This window comes from Xiphias gladius, chromosome 11, assembly GCF_016859285.1.
Source record: "Xiphias gladius isolate SHS-SW01 ecotype Sanya breed wild chromosome 11, ASM1685928v1, whole genome shotgun sequence".
NCBI classification, from domain to species: Eukaryota; Metazoa; Chordata; class Actinopteri; order Istiophoriformes; family Xiphiidae; genus Xiphias; species Xiphias gladius.
Window position 1 is genome coordinate 410642 of NC_053410.1, and position 16825 is coordinate 427466.

At 46.9% G+C, this 16825-nt stretch overlaps 1 protein-coding gene across 1 annotated transcript; it reads left to right on the forward strand.

Annotated features, from left to right (window-relative positions):
• The first annotated feature begins 2129 nt into the window (after nt 1–2129).
• Nucleotides 2130–14730, forward strand: dlk2 (delta-like 2 homolog (Drosophila)). Its single transcript, XM_040139685.1, has 7 exons — nt 2130–2156; nt 3170–3278; nt 9127–9184; nt 9951–10081; nt 11618–11762; nt 12746–13123; nt 13196–14730. Exons 1-7 carry the CDS (start codon nt 2130–2132, stop codon nt 13524–13526), a joined length of 1179 nt encoding a protein of 392 aa, XP_039995619.1. The 3' UTR covers nt 13527–14730.
• Nucleotides 14731–16825: the final 2095 nt, after the last annotated feature.

Below are 16825 nucleotides of genomic sequence, written 5' to 3' on the forward strand. Positions count from 1 at the left end.
CTCCAGGATTTATCTTTTGAACTATATATGTAAACTGTGTTTATTAAGTGTGTGTACATGTGGATTTGTGAGGACTCTAACGGTGTGAATGTTAGTATGTAATTTATATTTATGTAATCCGGTTCGGTTCTTGTGTCGGGAACATTTTCTTTTACTGCCTTCACTTTGATTTATGTCGAATTGAACAACTCTGTCTCCTAGAAATCAAACAACTAAACTGCAACAGTAAATAGGTTTTGTAGGAAACTTAACTGCGACCAGATCTTGAAGTCTAGAAATGTGTTGAGGAAATCTAAGCCTCACATACGTTGATAATGAACGAATCAGTAACATTTTCACAGACAGCGTGTCTGTTTTCTCGCAGCAGTCCAGCATCATTAAACTGGTTTATGGTTCTGTTCAGACTCTCACAGCACCTGGTTCAGGTTCAGGAAAGATCCTGGTCTGGTCTAATCCAGGAACAGTTCACGGTGACTTTCAGACACAACCTGTTTATTTACTCTGAACCTCAACCAAAGTGCCTTTGTTGTCTGAACCACAGACGGGTCTGTGGAAGACACACCAGCCCAGAGCAGCTTACCAGGACCTAGCTACGCTTTACTGTTAGGTGACCTCTGGTGACCGCAGTAGTTATGATGGGAGCAGAGGAGGAAGTCAGGTGACGTAGTCAAAGTCCACGTTAGGAGGAGGTCGGGTGGATGGATGGTCGATAGAGCACAGGAGACCACTGGTCATTGACTGATAGTTGATGTTGCTTCTTTTATCTGTGACTGTTCAACAGCCTTAACCACGTGTTTATTATTGTAACCATGACGACGAGGGTCCAGTGCGCCTGCCGGCGTGCGGGCGTTATTTCTAGGAGACAGGGTTGAACTGAAGCCTCTTTATAATGAAATATTAAAATTACACACTATCACCTGTACATAGAAAAGTACAGTGAGTCGTGTCTGCAGAGCTTCCTGTCAGGGTCCATCCAGCAGCCTCCACCAGTCAGCCTGCGTCAGGCCTGCAAGCCAAAACCCAGGACAAAAAAACCTTAAGGCACAAAACTGAGTACTGCGCCGAGTGCAGGGTGAACACTGAGGGTGGTTCCGATGAACGTGTGACTGTTTGATCAGCTTCCCTCTTCTGTCGTGTGGAAACAGGTCGATGTGACGGAAACGACTGATGATCAGCCTGATGTTTGCTGACTGTGATTCCTCAGAGGCCGGTGAGACTCAAGCAGCTGTTTGAGTCAGCAACTGGAGATCACTGAGAAGAAACGACGGGGAAGCTGGGAAATGTAGTCTCTGTAGACACACACACACACACACACACACACACACACACACACACACACACCCACCCTCCTCCTCCTCCTCCTCCTCCGTCAATTCCTGGAAGAGTGTGAGAGATCAACCTGCAGATTCATCGAAACGTGAGGACGGAGCTCTGCAGGCCGACGGCCAACAAGACCACAGCAAACAGATTAGAGTCGGTCCATCTGAGAGACGGACCAGAGGATCTACATTTACACCGCTGACGCACTCTCACGCTAGCTCGGCTGCAGGCTCAGCTGCTGTTCTTCTTGAACAGGCATCATTTGAGTTTTACCACAAAACACAAATTTACAGAAAAGAACATTTTAAATGACAGAAATATGACATTTACAAAGTTTCTCCTGTTACCAACCGTGTCAGCAGAAGAGGAGCTAAAGATGTGACCTGTTTCTGCTGTTTCTCTTACTGATGATCTTCATCAAGTTTGGAGGCTGTGGTTTGGATTTGGACAAAGATGTTTAAGTTCATGTTGAATGAAAAGGTTTGAACTTGAGGCATGGCTGCATTAACCCACCCTAAACTAAAGTCGTTAGGTCTTAAAACTAGATCCAGACACAGCGCCCCTCTATGAAACGGGGCTACAACAGTAGGTAATAATGCAGGACCCACATTAGTTGATTTTGTACTTAGCTGTACGTAGATACTGAACCTGGGGATTTGGGGCCTGTGGAGGTTTGGCAATCCAGTGAAAAACCGGCACTGATCCCAACGCTTTATGACCGTAGATTATAAGAAGAGAGGAAACCGAAGAGAAACCGAAGGGAAATAAGAGAAAGAGCTCAGAGTCTGGACGATCAGAAAGAACGAGACATGCTCCATAAGGAGCATCTCCACAAGGTCGGCGAGTCCATTTCAAGCGCTCTCAGACGGAGTAGATCTCTGGACTCAATAATGGACTGAATGAGTCTGACTCTGATGGTTACTCCACATCCACACAAAGCGCCTCCAGCTCCTGCAGGAGATAAACCACCTTCACCCGTCGGAGATCATGATCCAGCAGCGCTGCCGTGTCAGAAATGTCCCACGTCTGACTGACGAAGGGTCTGTCAGGTTTGATCTGCAGAGGTTCACACACACTTCACCGAGGCTCCAAACCTGAAGACGCGTCTTTAAAAAGCTCGGACGTGTGGCTGAGTCGAGCTGAGGGCTAGTGAGGTCTGATCTGATCACAGATCTGCTCTAAACCACCTGCTGAAAGGACTATCAGAACCTTTACACAACTCTCCGTGGTGGTTTTCAGTCTCTTGGCGGTGGTTGTGCGTCTCTTTATAGTTGGGATTTGGGTTAAGTAAATGTTCGACCGTTAGCCGTTTGCTAAATCCTCCACAGTGACCTTTTTTTAGCGTCCAACAGCAAGGGTTTTAAAGGTTTCACTTCCTATCGTATTCGCCATGGCAGCTGCGGCCTGGGTCGGCTGAGGTTGAAGGTCCCGGTAAAGACTGCAGTTACGTAATTCCTGGGACACCGGGCTGAGATCAAACGTTCATCCAGACTCTTGTGAAATGGATCTGTGTGACGGCTGATAATTGGACACGTCCAGACTGTAAACAGGAAGCTGATGTAAGCAGGCCACAGTAACATAAAATCTGGATGTAAGCGAATGAACTCTGCCGTGTGAACGCAGCCTGTTAACAGCTGATCTGAGGCCCGGTCTGCCGTCCTGGACCAGCGGCAGCAGCAGCGCTGATTTATCTCTCTCACACCTGGTTCAGACCGGGACGATGACAGCTCGAGACGCTGGGCTGAAGACGTTGCCGTCTCCGTCTCACCTTTCAGAGAGCTCCACGTGTTTAATCAACACTTAGAAACCGACTCCAGGTCAGAGTCACCGTCTCTTCCTTCTGTTTCAGGTCGTCCTCTCAGCAGCTGACATGTCTGCGGTCGGAGCTGCGGCCGTGCTGCTGCTGCTGAGCTGCTACTTCCTCACCGTCCTCATCGTCCCGCCCTGCACAGGTCAAGGTAGGTCACATCACCACAGGTTTACTCTCTCTGCAGGAGCCAGACCTCATTTTAAAAACTGCTAATTTAAGATTTTACCTACCGTGTTTCAGACAGAGCTGCTGTTAAATGTTGGGAGAAGGAATTTTGTCGAGTGTGATCGTCCACCTGTTGGAAATCAGCAGCAACTGATATGACAGCAAACGTTGCATTAAAATGCCTAAATGCCTTTTAGAGTTCTGAGCGTAAAACTCTGGCAGGAGGGTATTCAACATCACTTTATTTTAACATAAATCAATTTAAATATGCAACTAATGATCACTTTCATCATTCTGCAAAGTATTTCCTGTTTTTAATGTTATCGTAAGTATTTATATAAAGAATTTAACGGAAACACAAGACAGTGTATCTGATAAATAAAATGGCCGCCAAGATTTTGACAATAAAGTCGAAATATTTTACCATCAAAAATCAAACTGTACATCAACTCAGTTATCAGTTTATTAGGAACGCCTGTCTCAAACTGAGTCAGTCGGATCCAACGGTCCTGAAATAATCCTCCTGCATCAAGGTCCCGATGTTCAGTCTGCGCTGTGTTATACTGACGGGCGTTTCTGTTATTTTCTCCAGCCAACACATCAATGAGGGTGGACCAACTGAACACTGATCCTCCTTTTCCAGAACTTTCACAGGAAATTTTTAGAAATTTATTGGGAAATTATGGACCTGATAAAAAACAACCAGCATAAACATATTACAGCGTATCAGGGTCATTGTAGGCAAAAAAAAAAAAAATCCGCGCCAGGGGAGGGTGGGAATTTTCCGAGAAAAAACATTCTGAGATTAAAGTCGTAAATTTACGAGAAAAAAATGCGCCAAAGTTTCCACCGCATCCAAATCAGTACGTCGTTTTCTTCTGAATGGGCCCAAAGTCCGGAAGCTTTATGATAAAGGTGATTCTGGGCTCACGAGTAATTGATTAAATAATTTGATCAGGTCATCCACCAATAAGGCATAATACACGGTACTTTTTTTTTCCCCTGCAATGGCCCTGATACGCCGTGCTACAGCCGCACCCGGAGGCGTTCTAGTGAGACCTCTTTCCGTGTTTGCTCAGTTGTTCCGATGAGAACGACGCCAGACCTGACACCTGCTGCAGCTGCGGCGACTTTTACCACAGGCTGCTGATTTGTGACTGTTTCCGCTAATGAAAGAAACACCGTTAGAAGTGCATCTGCGGATGTCAGGTTTTGTCACAGCTGTAAAATGAGCAGATAAAAGTGAGATAGTCAAGATGTTCATCTGTCGATGCCGAGTGGCACAGGAAGAGATAACGTCAAGCGTCAGAGTTTCAGCGTCCACAGACAGAACTTATTTCAGCTCGCACCGATCAGTGTTGGTGACGAACAACCTCAGTGGAACGCATCGGTTGTGCTAACTGATGTTATTTCACCGTGTTATAAGTTCTAAAGTTTGATGATTGTGTTCGTCCTTCGTCAGATGAACACGAGATACTTTAAGACAAATTCATACAGAAGTGAAGATCCAGAGAATCAGGTGTCTTCAATGAGGAAAACGGAACCACCATCCAGGTGTTGACCCGTGTACGACCCTCCACTGGAGGTCTGCTGTCCGCCAGCTGCCTTTTTTCCCCACGGCCTGAAACTTGTCCAGGTGGGGGGGCAGTTGAGAGCAGGAGAGAACAGGTAGCTGCAGCAACAACCAGAGAGCAGAGCAACAGTTTCCTTCGATCAAGTCGATCAACAGACTCATGTTCTAGATGTTCAGTACGATGGAGATCACGACCTAAGATTTTTCATATTGTTCAGAAATGAATGGGAATCAGCAGCGTCCCGCTGGGCGTGTGTTTTTTGTATGTTATAAGCATACAACACATACAATATACAATACAACACGCTTCTAGCTGTCTACCTCTGAGGACACAAAGGAATGTTTCTCCATCCTCCTGATTTCATGATAAATTAGATTGTTTGATGTTTTTCACTTCCTCCGTTGCCTCTAAAGATATTTCCAGTTTGTTTTTTTACGTTTGTGTTGTGGAATATTTGAACTTTCTTCCTGGAGCGAAACAGTTGTTTCGGCCTCGTGTTGTTCTGAAGAGGATAAAAAAACGTTAAAACTCTTCCCCGGACTCCAGGGTTTTGGTCTCCCTGTCGTCGGTGGAAGGCAGCGTGACCTCCTGACCTCCGGTCAAACATGTCGGTTCTGCGGCGAGCGGCCACAGGTCACACTGCGACACATGCGGCAGGATCGTGTTCCTGCGGCGGCCTTCACACCACTTTGTCATGGAAACTCTCCGACCGACCACCTCCACAACAACAACAACCTTTGTTACAACTGCAGGCTCGACTCGATAAGTGGCTCTGATTGGACGGCTAATGAGGGGAACAGGTGCTGCCCCTGCCCCGGCCAATCAGAGAGCGGCAGAGCAGCATGTGGGCGGCTTCAATCAGTGGAGCATTCATCATGTTTAAAGCTGCAGGAAGAGCTAAAATTATCCACAGAAACACTAAACCACACACACACACACACACACACACACACACACACACTCCCGCCACCTCTCTGAGTTTCTTCAGTCTCAGTTTCACTCTGATTATCTGCACAAGCCCCATATGTCCTGGAAAACCTGGAAAACCTGGAACTCCTTAACGCAGCCTCTCATGGAAACCTTGTCAGCTATAATTTAGTGACTTGAGATGTGTTTACAGGTGCGACATTTGAAATGTATCAATACCAATTTTTAAAACACATGTGGACAGCTGCTCTACATAGCCAAAAGTTTGTGGACAGCCCAGAGTCGATCTAGGGAAACGTAAACGGCCGTGTTACAGTGAGGTTTTTAACGTGTATTTAAAGTCATTCATATTCTATTAATACATGTATTCGTGTGTCAGATTTATATGGAACCTTCATGTCAAACAACATCAGTTTTTCTTCCTAATTGAAATCAGTTTTTTCTTCTTTGCACGTTAAAGTCTCCAAATCAGACAAAGAACATTCCAAGTCAATCGCAGTCAGATTGTTGCTGTTAGTACATTTTAAACGCAAACGTTCCCCACACATCTAGAATGAGTTTTTTTATGAGACAGGCATCCTTCCTTCCTCCCATCGTTTCCTCTGCTGCTCCGAGGACTTCACGCTTCCATAAGGTGAAGATGAGGAAGTTTCTGGTGGACTGCGGCAGATCTCTCTCTCCCTCGGCTTCGCTGTGGAGCTGCTCACTCACTCGTTTTTAGTTTCCCTGTAGACCTGCAGCAGAGTGAAACGTGACTGAAGACGTTAGAGAGCAGAGCTGTCGCATCCCTCATCTCCAACGCACCACACACGCATACGCCATATATCCACTCAGAGCTTCGTTTCACTTGTGTCTGTACGTGTTGTGAACGTCCATCCGACCTCCCGCAGTTTGAGTTTAACCAGAACAAAACAAACTGAACCCTGAGGCTTCACTCACAGCTGAAAAACCGAAGGAGAAAGGTCAACTACAACTCCCAAGGTGCTTTTCAGCAAGAAAAAGTCAATCGCAGAGCTTTAGAAACAGCAGCAGAGTCTCCGGGAGGCGGCTGAGGTGGAGGGAGGATGTACAAAGTTCAGGACTGTCAGACCAGAGACCAGGTTCACATCCAGAGACCCATCTTTGGTTAAGGCCAGGGGAGGACTGTGGTTCCCGTTCAATGTAAATGAACAGGCCGGGTCTGATTTGTCAGTCTGAACTTTTTCTGTATTAAACCAGGCCAGGACCTTTCCTGAACCTGAACCAAGTGCTGCGAGAGTCGAAACAGAACCATCTTAGTCACTTGTCACCTGTGGGCCAGGTGCTGGGGTTTGAGCTCCTCTCCCTCCTCTCGCAGCCTCAGAGTCTTTCTGCCGGTCTCTGTCCAGGACCGTATCAGTAGGATCACCTGCTGTAGGTTATCATTTTCTCTCATTATAAAAGTGTTTCATCTTCTCAACCTCCTCCATCTAAGTCCACTTCAAAGTCCTGTCACAGTCCTGCTCTGCTCTGATGACACATGGGTTACAGCTGTATTATTCATATTTTCTAATGGTTTCTGACAGCTGGACCTGAAGCTTCATGGTGTGAACCTGGACATCTTAGGGGCAGTGATTATGTTAATGATGAAATCTCACTAATATTCACCTCCTCATGAACAGGTGACGGATTTGAAGCACCAACAAAACTCAGAGAAAAAAGGAGACTATGAAAATGTTCTTGCATGAGGCTCGTTGTGTTTGCTGTCAAGTTAAACGTACAAAAAGAATATGCAAAAAACTAAAGCTTGGACTTAAATTATGCAAATAACTGAACAGGAAGCACAAAGACATTTTCTAACTTGCCTGTTCTGGGGCCGTGGCCCCAGGTCCTTCTTGGACCTCAGACCAGCTCTGCCCAAAATAAGACAGACGGTTTTGTTTCGTCGCTAAAGAACGCATCAACAATCCTCAACGTATCGACAGGAGTCGTGTGATCCAGCACGGCGGTAAATCATCTCCGTGTCACTGCTGCATGCACGGATGGATGTGGATCCTCACTGAGCGCGCTCAGAGGCGCTCGGCAGCTTATTGTTCCCCGTTAATCCGGGCTCTCCCAGCTGTCAGATTAACCCTCCGCTCGCTGTTGTCTGCCTGTTCTCAGATAACACTTAGCACCTCCCAGCTGTTGCTGCAGTCATGTGAGACTCGGCCGGCGTCCCGCCAGCTCCAGGACGGGCAGGGAACGCCGCATCAGTCCTGGAGCTGCCGGGGCGGAGTAGGAGCCTGTTGTCTCTCTGTCGGGACTCCCTTTGAAAACAATCCTCCTTAATTCCAGCCGACACTCGATCCACTTCGGCTTCACTTCACCTGCGTTCAGAGCTGCTGTTAGCTCAGAGGTCGAAGGTCAGAGGTCGGGGTCTGTGGTCTAAACATGGAGCACATATTCGTGCTGATGAGTTTGATCCTCAGGAGAGAATAAAGTCAGAAAACGGCTCAAACTGCTCTGACAGAAACCTAATGATCGTCTGCAGACCGAAGACAGAGGTTTCACTGCCGTCGGTCCTCCAAACATCACGGAGGAATTAAGATCATCCGGTGTGTTCGAGTGCTGCTGGGAAATTCCACCCTTTTTTATTGTCAACATTAAAGGATCAATCAGTGCAAGGATGTGCACAGTCCAGGCCCCTTCGCTCTGGTCTTCAATCTCACCGTGAAATTCTTTGGAGGCCAAAAACAAACTGCAGCAAAATTCAGCCTCAGATAGTTTGCATCAGATTCTCACAGCGTGACGCTGCTACGACCACGACGACAAAGCAACCAATCAGATTAGAACATGAAATTCATTTTCTGAGAGGTGAAACCCAGGGCAAAAAAAGTCCTGAAAACACTTGCTGCTCGTGAAGCTTGTTGCTTTGAGCTCATTAATAATTCTACTCGATCAACATGTCCCAGCGAGACCTCGCCCTGGACTGGACGTCTTTCGTGTTTTTATTGGGTTTAACTCGAATCGGTTTAAGCAGCAGGTAGTTACCAGCTGTCTCTGCGACCGATAGACGAGCTGCTGAAACACTGAACGCCACGTGGCTCAGCGACTATCAGAGGTCAGAGGTCAAACTGTCTGCCGCTAATGTACAACCAGAGACCGGAAACACAAATGTCCTGACAGCTGAGACACTAAAGACACACTAAAGACACAGAGGGAGGAGTAAGAGAAAATAAATCAGAGAAAATATCCCGGCGTCTCCACATCAGACACTCGTGGACTGTAATGGAAAGACAACCTGGCTCTTATTTTGTCAGCTTCCTGTCACAGTGATGTCCACCTGTCTGTCCTTGCTGTCTCTGATCTGTCCTGTTCTTCCTCCTGCAGGAAGCGACTGCAGCTGCAACGTCACCAACAGCCACTGTGATGAGTCCGGAGTCTGCAGGTGAGACGACCGTCAGTCATACACTAATCAATAACATCAATTAGTCGGCTGCTGATCAGTGTCCCTGCTGGACCTACTAACGTTACGTCTCGGGGTGTTTGAGACTAACACGTTGTCTTTCAGGTGTATTTGGTGTCCATATGTATTTGTCTCTGACACAGGTGGGATGGGACCTTCACCTGCTTTTAGCAGGGCTCAGGTGTTCAGATGTGTTTTCCTGACGCTGTTACAGGTGTGTTTAACACCTGGTCCTGTGCTTCAGTGTGTTTGCTTGTTTAGTTTCGACACATCTGTGAAAGCTGTCGATCAAATCCTGATGCAGACCAAACAACTGGAACGAAACCTCCTGAAAAAGAGGGTCTCAGTCTGCTTCCAGGTGGTTTGTCTGTAGTTTGTGCAGTCATTGACTGTACCATGGCAACACATTTTCTCTGACGCATCAGAAAGTCAAAACACATTCTCACAGAGGTGTGTTCAGGTGTGTTCTACTCACCTGTGTTACAGCAGGTAATAAAGTTAGTTTGTAAAAACTCAGTGTGAACATGGACCAGGACTAAAAGACAACAATGGAACCATTGTTCCCTTGGTCTGGACCAAAGCAACTGAACCACAGGTGTGACGGTGACACCTGCTGTCCATTGGTCCCATTAGCTGGACACCGGGCCGTGATCACGGGGGCGGGGTCATTTAGTGAGCGCCTGATGGCAGGAACAGCAGGAGAACTGTGACTCATTCTAACGTCTGCCCTTTGTGTCTGTGTTTCCAGGTGTGACCCCGGTTGGGACGGCGAGCGCTGCGACCGCTGCGTGCCGACGCCCGGCTGTCGGCACGGGTCCTGTCAGCAGCCGTGGCAGTGCAGCTGTGAGCCTGGCTGGGGGGGGCGCTTCTGTGACAAAGGTCAAAGATGGTTTTTAAATCTGACCTTAAAGTTTTGGACAAATTTCAGATATTTTCTGTACAGATTTTTCCCAGATTGTCTCAGACTGTTTTCCTTTTTTAAAATGTTTTTCTAAACCTTTGAATTTTGACTCAAACATGTATCTCTATTTTCTCTAAAAATGTTTAAGCTGCATACTAAATGAATTGACGCGTTGCTTGAAACTACAGACTGTCAAGCGAGATGGCAGCCACCCTGGTGTTTTGCTAGTGAAATCAAGAGTTTTACAGAATTTTTACCCCTTTACGGACCTTAGTGGTTTGATGGTTGGTTTTTGGACTAATCTACCACCACGCCAACCAGCTGATACCACAGAGCATGAGGAAACCACAGCTATTTAACCGGCTTACCGGAGGCTGATCCAAAGCAGCAGGCGCAGTCTTTGTATCCGTGCTGCGACCGCAAATGGACCCATCTAAGTCACGTCCCACTCACAATCCGAACACGACGGCTGTCTCCTCCTAACCCAGAAAACCTCAGAATTGGACAGGAAGAATATCCATCTTGTACCAGATCCGAAAGGAGGTACAGATCCATGAGACTCTCTGATCGCCGTTGGCCCTACTGTCGCCTTCACGACCACCAGAGAACTGGAGTACCCTGTCCCATGTCAGGCTGCAGATCACTGGACTCAGCTGGTAGCCAAGCCCAAGGCCCTGGTTCCATAGCAGAGAATGCAATAACGCTCCCCTTTCGTCCAGATCCATCTAAACCCCTCCAGCTGAACAACAAAAGCTCCATCCTGGATGAGCAGGACTCTCCCTCACTCGTCAGTCATCACATCCCCCATCGTTTCCAGAGTCTGACGACCCTCCACTCTACACAGCTGTGTCCAAACAGTTCTGCTGACCCTGTTGACTGTCGCTCTCAACGTCATGCGCCCTCTTCATGGCCCGGCTGTGTGCAGTTCACCCCTCATCCGGTAAACCCCTCTCCAGTTCAGGCCGGCCACATGCAGCCCACTGAACGTCCCGTAATCCCCCTTCATTGGCTGCCCGTTCATCTGATATGTTGGTTAGGTATGCCGATTCCATTTCCCTGAGATCCTCTAACTCTGGTCTCTTAAATATCACCCAGAGTAGAACAGAGACATATGGAGATGCTGGATTCTGTGTCATCAGCCATTGCCCTGGAATAATGTTCCAGAGGAGGTCAGATCATCTAATTCACTAGATGGCTTCAAACCGAACCTTAAAACCTGATCTTTCTAGGCCTGCAGTTATGTAGGCTGATTTATTATTTAAATGGGCTTTTGTATTTTATTGTATTTTATTGACTCACGTCTTGTTGTATTTTTTTAACTTTTATTGATGTAACGGTCTTTGAGTTGCAATTACTAATATTATTATTTTTACTATTGTGAAACACATCGACTTCTGTATTTGCTGCTTCAAACCTGTTTTTGATGTTCCAGACCCTGTTTTTGATGTTCCAAACCTGTTTTTGATGTTCCAGACCCCGTTTTTGATTTTCCATACCTGTTTTTGATGTTTCAGACCTGTATATTTGCTCGGAGCAGCAGCCGTGTCAGAACGGAGCTACCTGTGTGATGGAGGACAGCGGTGAATACACCTGTCTGTGTCCTGAAGATTTCCATGGCAGAAATTGTCAGCTGAAGACTGGGCCCTGTCACCAGAGGAGGTCTGTGCACATGTTCTTAAATATACTCATCATTAAGGTCCGTCCAAATATTCCAAATAACTGACATCAGACATGTAGATAATAATGATCCTGTCGCTTTAAAATATATGTAAAGTCAAATGATAACCAGGATAGACTGTTGCCAAACCTTTACAGCTGATGGGTGAATATGAAATGATTTCGCCTCCAACGGAAATCAAATATATATGTAAACACTGAAATAATCTTAATAATGTCAAACCAAACAAGCGGTGGTTCCAAATTTCTTCAAAACACACAAAAAGTACTTATTTCCATTGGAACTAAATTTGTTTCTGATGGTCTTTGCATGATGCGGACGGACCATCAAAATATGAGGCCATATGGTGAACCATAACCTCCTCACATTGTACTAGGTTCATCAGTTTATCAGTCTGAAGACCGGATAACCAAAGGACCACCATGCTTTGGCGCTCACCGTGACTGCCAGTAGAGAAACAGACAGGAAAGAGAGGACGACGTGCAGCAAAGGTCTCCTGTCATGATCAAACTGGAGACATTGCAGTTATGTGTCCCCATCTGAAGCTGTTTAAACAAGTGACAAATGGAATCCACCATAGAGCGCATTTATCAGACACTAACACAGCTGCTGTTATAGACGGACTCACCACAGACTGACCGTTACTGATCTCTGCAGCTTCTCCTCATGCTGTTAGCAGCGAGTCTGTCGGTATCAGTCACTGCCTTGGCTCAAACTGAAATATCAACTTTTCGATGGACTGTGGTGAAATGTGGTTCAGAGATTCATGCTCCCCTCAGGATGAACTGGAACATCTCTGATGATCTTCTGACCTTTCCCCTAGCGCCATCATCAGGTCAACATTTTCTTTTGTCCAGAACTAAAGACACTCCCATCATCCTCAGCTGCACTTTATTCCAGTCGCTGCCATCAGTCCTAATACATTATTCTCCTGTTCTTCATGTGTTTTCTCTTTTGTCTCCAGGTCTCCCTGTAAAAATGGTGGTATATGTGAAGATGCTGATGGTTTTGCGGCACAGTTGACGTGTCGCTGTCTGGCTGGCTTCACAGGGCCACGCTGTGAGACCGACGTGGATGACTGTCTGATGAAGCCGTGCGGTAATGGCGCCACATGCCTGGATGGCATCAATCGCTTCTCTTGCCTCTGCCCTGCCGGCTTCACCGGACGCTTCTGCACCGTCAACCTGGACGACTGCGCCAGCCGGCCCTGCCTCAACGCCGGCCGCTGCGTCGACCGCGCTGGAGGCTTCCACTGCGTCTGCCAGCCGGGTTACGCTGGAGCCACCTGCGAGACAACGCTGAGGAGCCGCGATGCCCGCGATCCTGCCTGGACGACGCTGGGGTGGGAGGGGGGAGGAGGACGAGGTGGGGTCAGATACCACCTGACCACTGGGGGTAAGAATCAGAGGACCAGCAGTAACAGCAGTCGTCACGACGACCGGCCGTTTAAGGTGACGGTGAGCGAGCGCGGTGCCACCAGCCTATCAGAGGTCCAGCTCATCGTCCTGCTGGTGCTGGCAGGGCTGACGCTGGGTGTGGTGGTGCTGACCGCCACCCTCGTGCTGCAGGGTCACTGCAGGGACCGTGGCCACGCCCCCTGTTGGCCGCCAACATCATCGTCATCATCATCACCGCAAGGACAGAAGAGCAGGCGGCGAGCGCAGCAGGACGAGCAGGACTGTCAGATCAGCTTCCTGAATGCTGCAGAACCAGAGAAGAAGAAACTCAACACGGAGGTCATATAGACTGAGCGGGCGTCGGAACACCGGGATGAACACAGGAATGGGGGGCATGCTCTCTCTCACCCCAGCTGGTTCGAAACCACCACCCCCACCCCCGTGTGAGCACTGCAGGGTCAGAGGTCAAAGGTCAGAGCTGTTGTCATGAAACTGAAAACTTTAACTGACTTCGACCTTACAGCTCCACGGGCCTCAGGTTCAGTTCTGAACTGGGATCCAGTTCAACAGGAGCTGGTCTGAGTCTCCCAGTGTACACCTGCTACTATCTAGGAAAGGGACTGTGACATCATAACCTCTAAACTCAAACGGTCCTCAGATCTCGGAGGTCTAACAGGGCAGTGAAGTGTGAGGGGTCACTCAGGACTCTCTTGGATGACGTTACCACCCTGTGGGTTCATGTTCTGACCAACAGTCTTAATTATTCCAACCTCGTGTCTGAGAAAGCAAGTTTTATTGTGGTAGACGGGTCTGAGAACTACAACACCGATGAGCCTCAGCTGCTGTTGCCATGGAGAAGAGATTCAGTCGGAGCTCATTTAAAACACTTCATCATCACAGTTGTCAACAAACGCGGCTCCACAGCTACTGAATTCTGTCAGAACTGAGCCAGAATTTAACAATGAACCGGTTCCAGCTGCAGATTCTGTTTTCTCATCACCGTCGTCTGTACCTTCCACCTGCTCATGTGAAAGAACTTTAAGCTTTGTGACTGGATGTTTCTTGCCCAGATGCATCTTGGGAGTCACAGTTAATTTTCCCCCTGAAACTTTTATGTTTTTACCTTTGACTTTTCATCAAAGAACCAGATTTTTTCTGACACAGTTGTGAGTCACTAATAATGTGTAATGGGGCCGAGAGTCTGAAACTACTGCTCACACTTCATAGCTCTAGTGACCCAAAATATTAATGATATCACTTTGTTGGACAACATACTGTATATTTCTTTGTTCATTGAATGACTTTTAACAAACAAACATATAATTAGTCATGTATAACCCATATACCATGTGAAACATGAAATATTTCCTTTCTTGGTGTAATACCGATGCTTAGACAAGCTTCAGACTGAATATGACTGACGTCGACTAAAAACACTGGAGACACTTTTTGTTGTTTTTCTGCTGAATGTTTAATGCCCCCCCCAGTGACTTCAGTCTGAGGGCCCTGCTCTGAGCCAACGTGTGTTTCGATATTTTACAGTGTGTTTTAAAGGGAGGTGAACTGACAGTGTTTTTTTATGAGCTTCAGTATTTTTCTCTGTGTGCTCTACTCTGTTATGTGGTGATAAAACAGAAGCGCTGTGTCTCTGCAGCTTTAAAACCTAATTTATTGGTGTAATTTATCAGCGGAGTCATTTCGTGATGTTCTGGGCTGAGAGTTGGACGTTTTTATAACAAACTGTGTGCAATAAAGTTGTGAATGATGAGCTCTGAACCCTGTCAACTGCTGTTTTTCATACCGGCAGCAGGCGTGACAGACTGAGAGGTAACACAGGAGCGTTGGCAGGTCCGGGATCAAGGATAGAACGAATTCGAGTTTCATATTCAGGCTCCAACCCTGTGGTGTAGTGGTCTATGATTCATACCGTGTAATCACAACGTCCCTGGTTTGATTCCGGCTGGGAACCTTTGTCAGGAGTCATATCCTCACTCTCCACGCTTCCTGTCAAAAACAATGGAAAAAACACAACCAGGGCTGTAGGTACGACTGACAGCACCAACGTCGTGCCCTCAGTATTGTTTCTGGGAACTTGGGGGTTTAAACAACCCGATAAAGAGTTTACATAATATATACTATATATGCATACATTTCTCATGGTACTACTTTGCTGTTACCCGTTTGCTGTTTGCTCAGCTTGTTTCTCTGATAACTTAAGACCCAGACGTCCAATGACTACAATCCTTCATACGATTAAAATATAGTTAAAACTACCAAGATCTAAGGTTTATCGTAAAAATGTGGGTTTAAACTGGATAAAAAGTCCATTTCGACAGCTTCTGTCAGAAAACCACAATGGTGACGCATGCGCAAAGGGGATATGACGCCATTGACAGGCGACCAAATAAAGCGGACCGTTACCTTGATCAAAATTACAGAGTTCTCTCGGTTTGAAAATTGCTGGAAACAATTGGGATAATGTAAGTACAAAACTCAACAAAATATGTCACGTAGGTCTCTTCGTTTTAGACATTTTAACGTTCTACTTCTAATATACCACAGATGGTCACCTTGGTCACATCACCGCAAGGGAACATTTCTGCAAACCGCACATTGACCTGTTGGCTGTGGGGCTACGTTGTTCTCCCAACAACAAGCCCTGGGTTACCAAGGACCTCAAAGCTCCCCCGAACGAGAAGAGGAGGGCGTTCAGGTCAGGGGACAGGGACGCAGTAAAGAGGGTCCAGTAACAGCTGTAGCAGTAGAGGCTGTAGCAGATGGACACCAGGGGAATCTCGAGAGACATGAGGACCATCACTGGTTACAAGGCCAGCAGTCAGATGGGACCATCAACAGATTCAATGAGCTGAACCGTTTCTTCAACAGATTCAACATGCAGACTCACATTGACCACTTTGGTCAAAAACCACATGGCAACGATGACACCTCCAATCCGCTGACCATCTCTGCTGACCAGACGAGGAGGTAGCTGAGTAGACTCCACCCAGCGAAGGCCGCTGGTCCCGACGGCATCAGCCCAAGGTTGCTCAAGGCCTGTGCTCCCCGGCTGTGCGAGTCCGTGGTGGCCAGTGCCATTTTCTACGCTGTGGTCTGCTTGGGCAGTAGATGACACCAACAGACTCAACAAACTGATTCAGGAGGCCGGCTCAGTCCAGGGGGTGGAGCTGGACCCTCTGCAAGTAGTCACAGAGAGGAGGATGTTGTCAAATCTCCTCTCCATCATGGACAACGTCTCGCACCCTCTACGCAGTGCTGTGGTTCACCAGAGGACCAGATTCAACCAGAGAGAGAGATTCAACCTATCACCAAAAAACAGGAGGCTAAAAATCGGGAAAATAAGAAACAGACATGAACAACGCCAACTTGCTGCATGAACGGTTAAAGATAAGCGCTTTTGCCTGCAGCAGACCATGCTAACTTATGTTACCAAATGATTTAATTAAAAATTTTCAATCTTTTTAAGTGAAATATGAACTACAAATGAAATTATGGTGCCTCCACTTAGCGGAGTATACAGCTTACTGGGTTCAAATCTCGATAAAGATTATGTTTTCATTTACGCCAAATAAACATTAATGAACATAAATAAAATAAATAAATACATAAAATTAGTGTACAAAACTCTT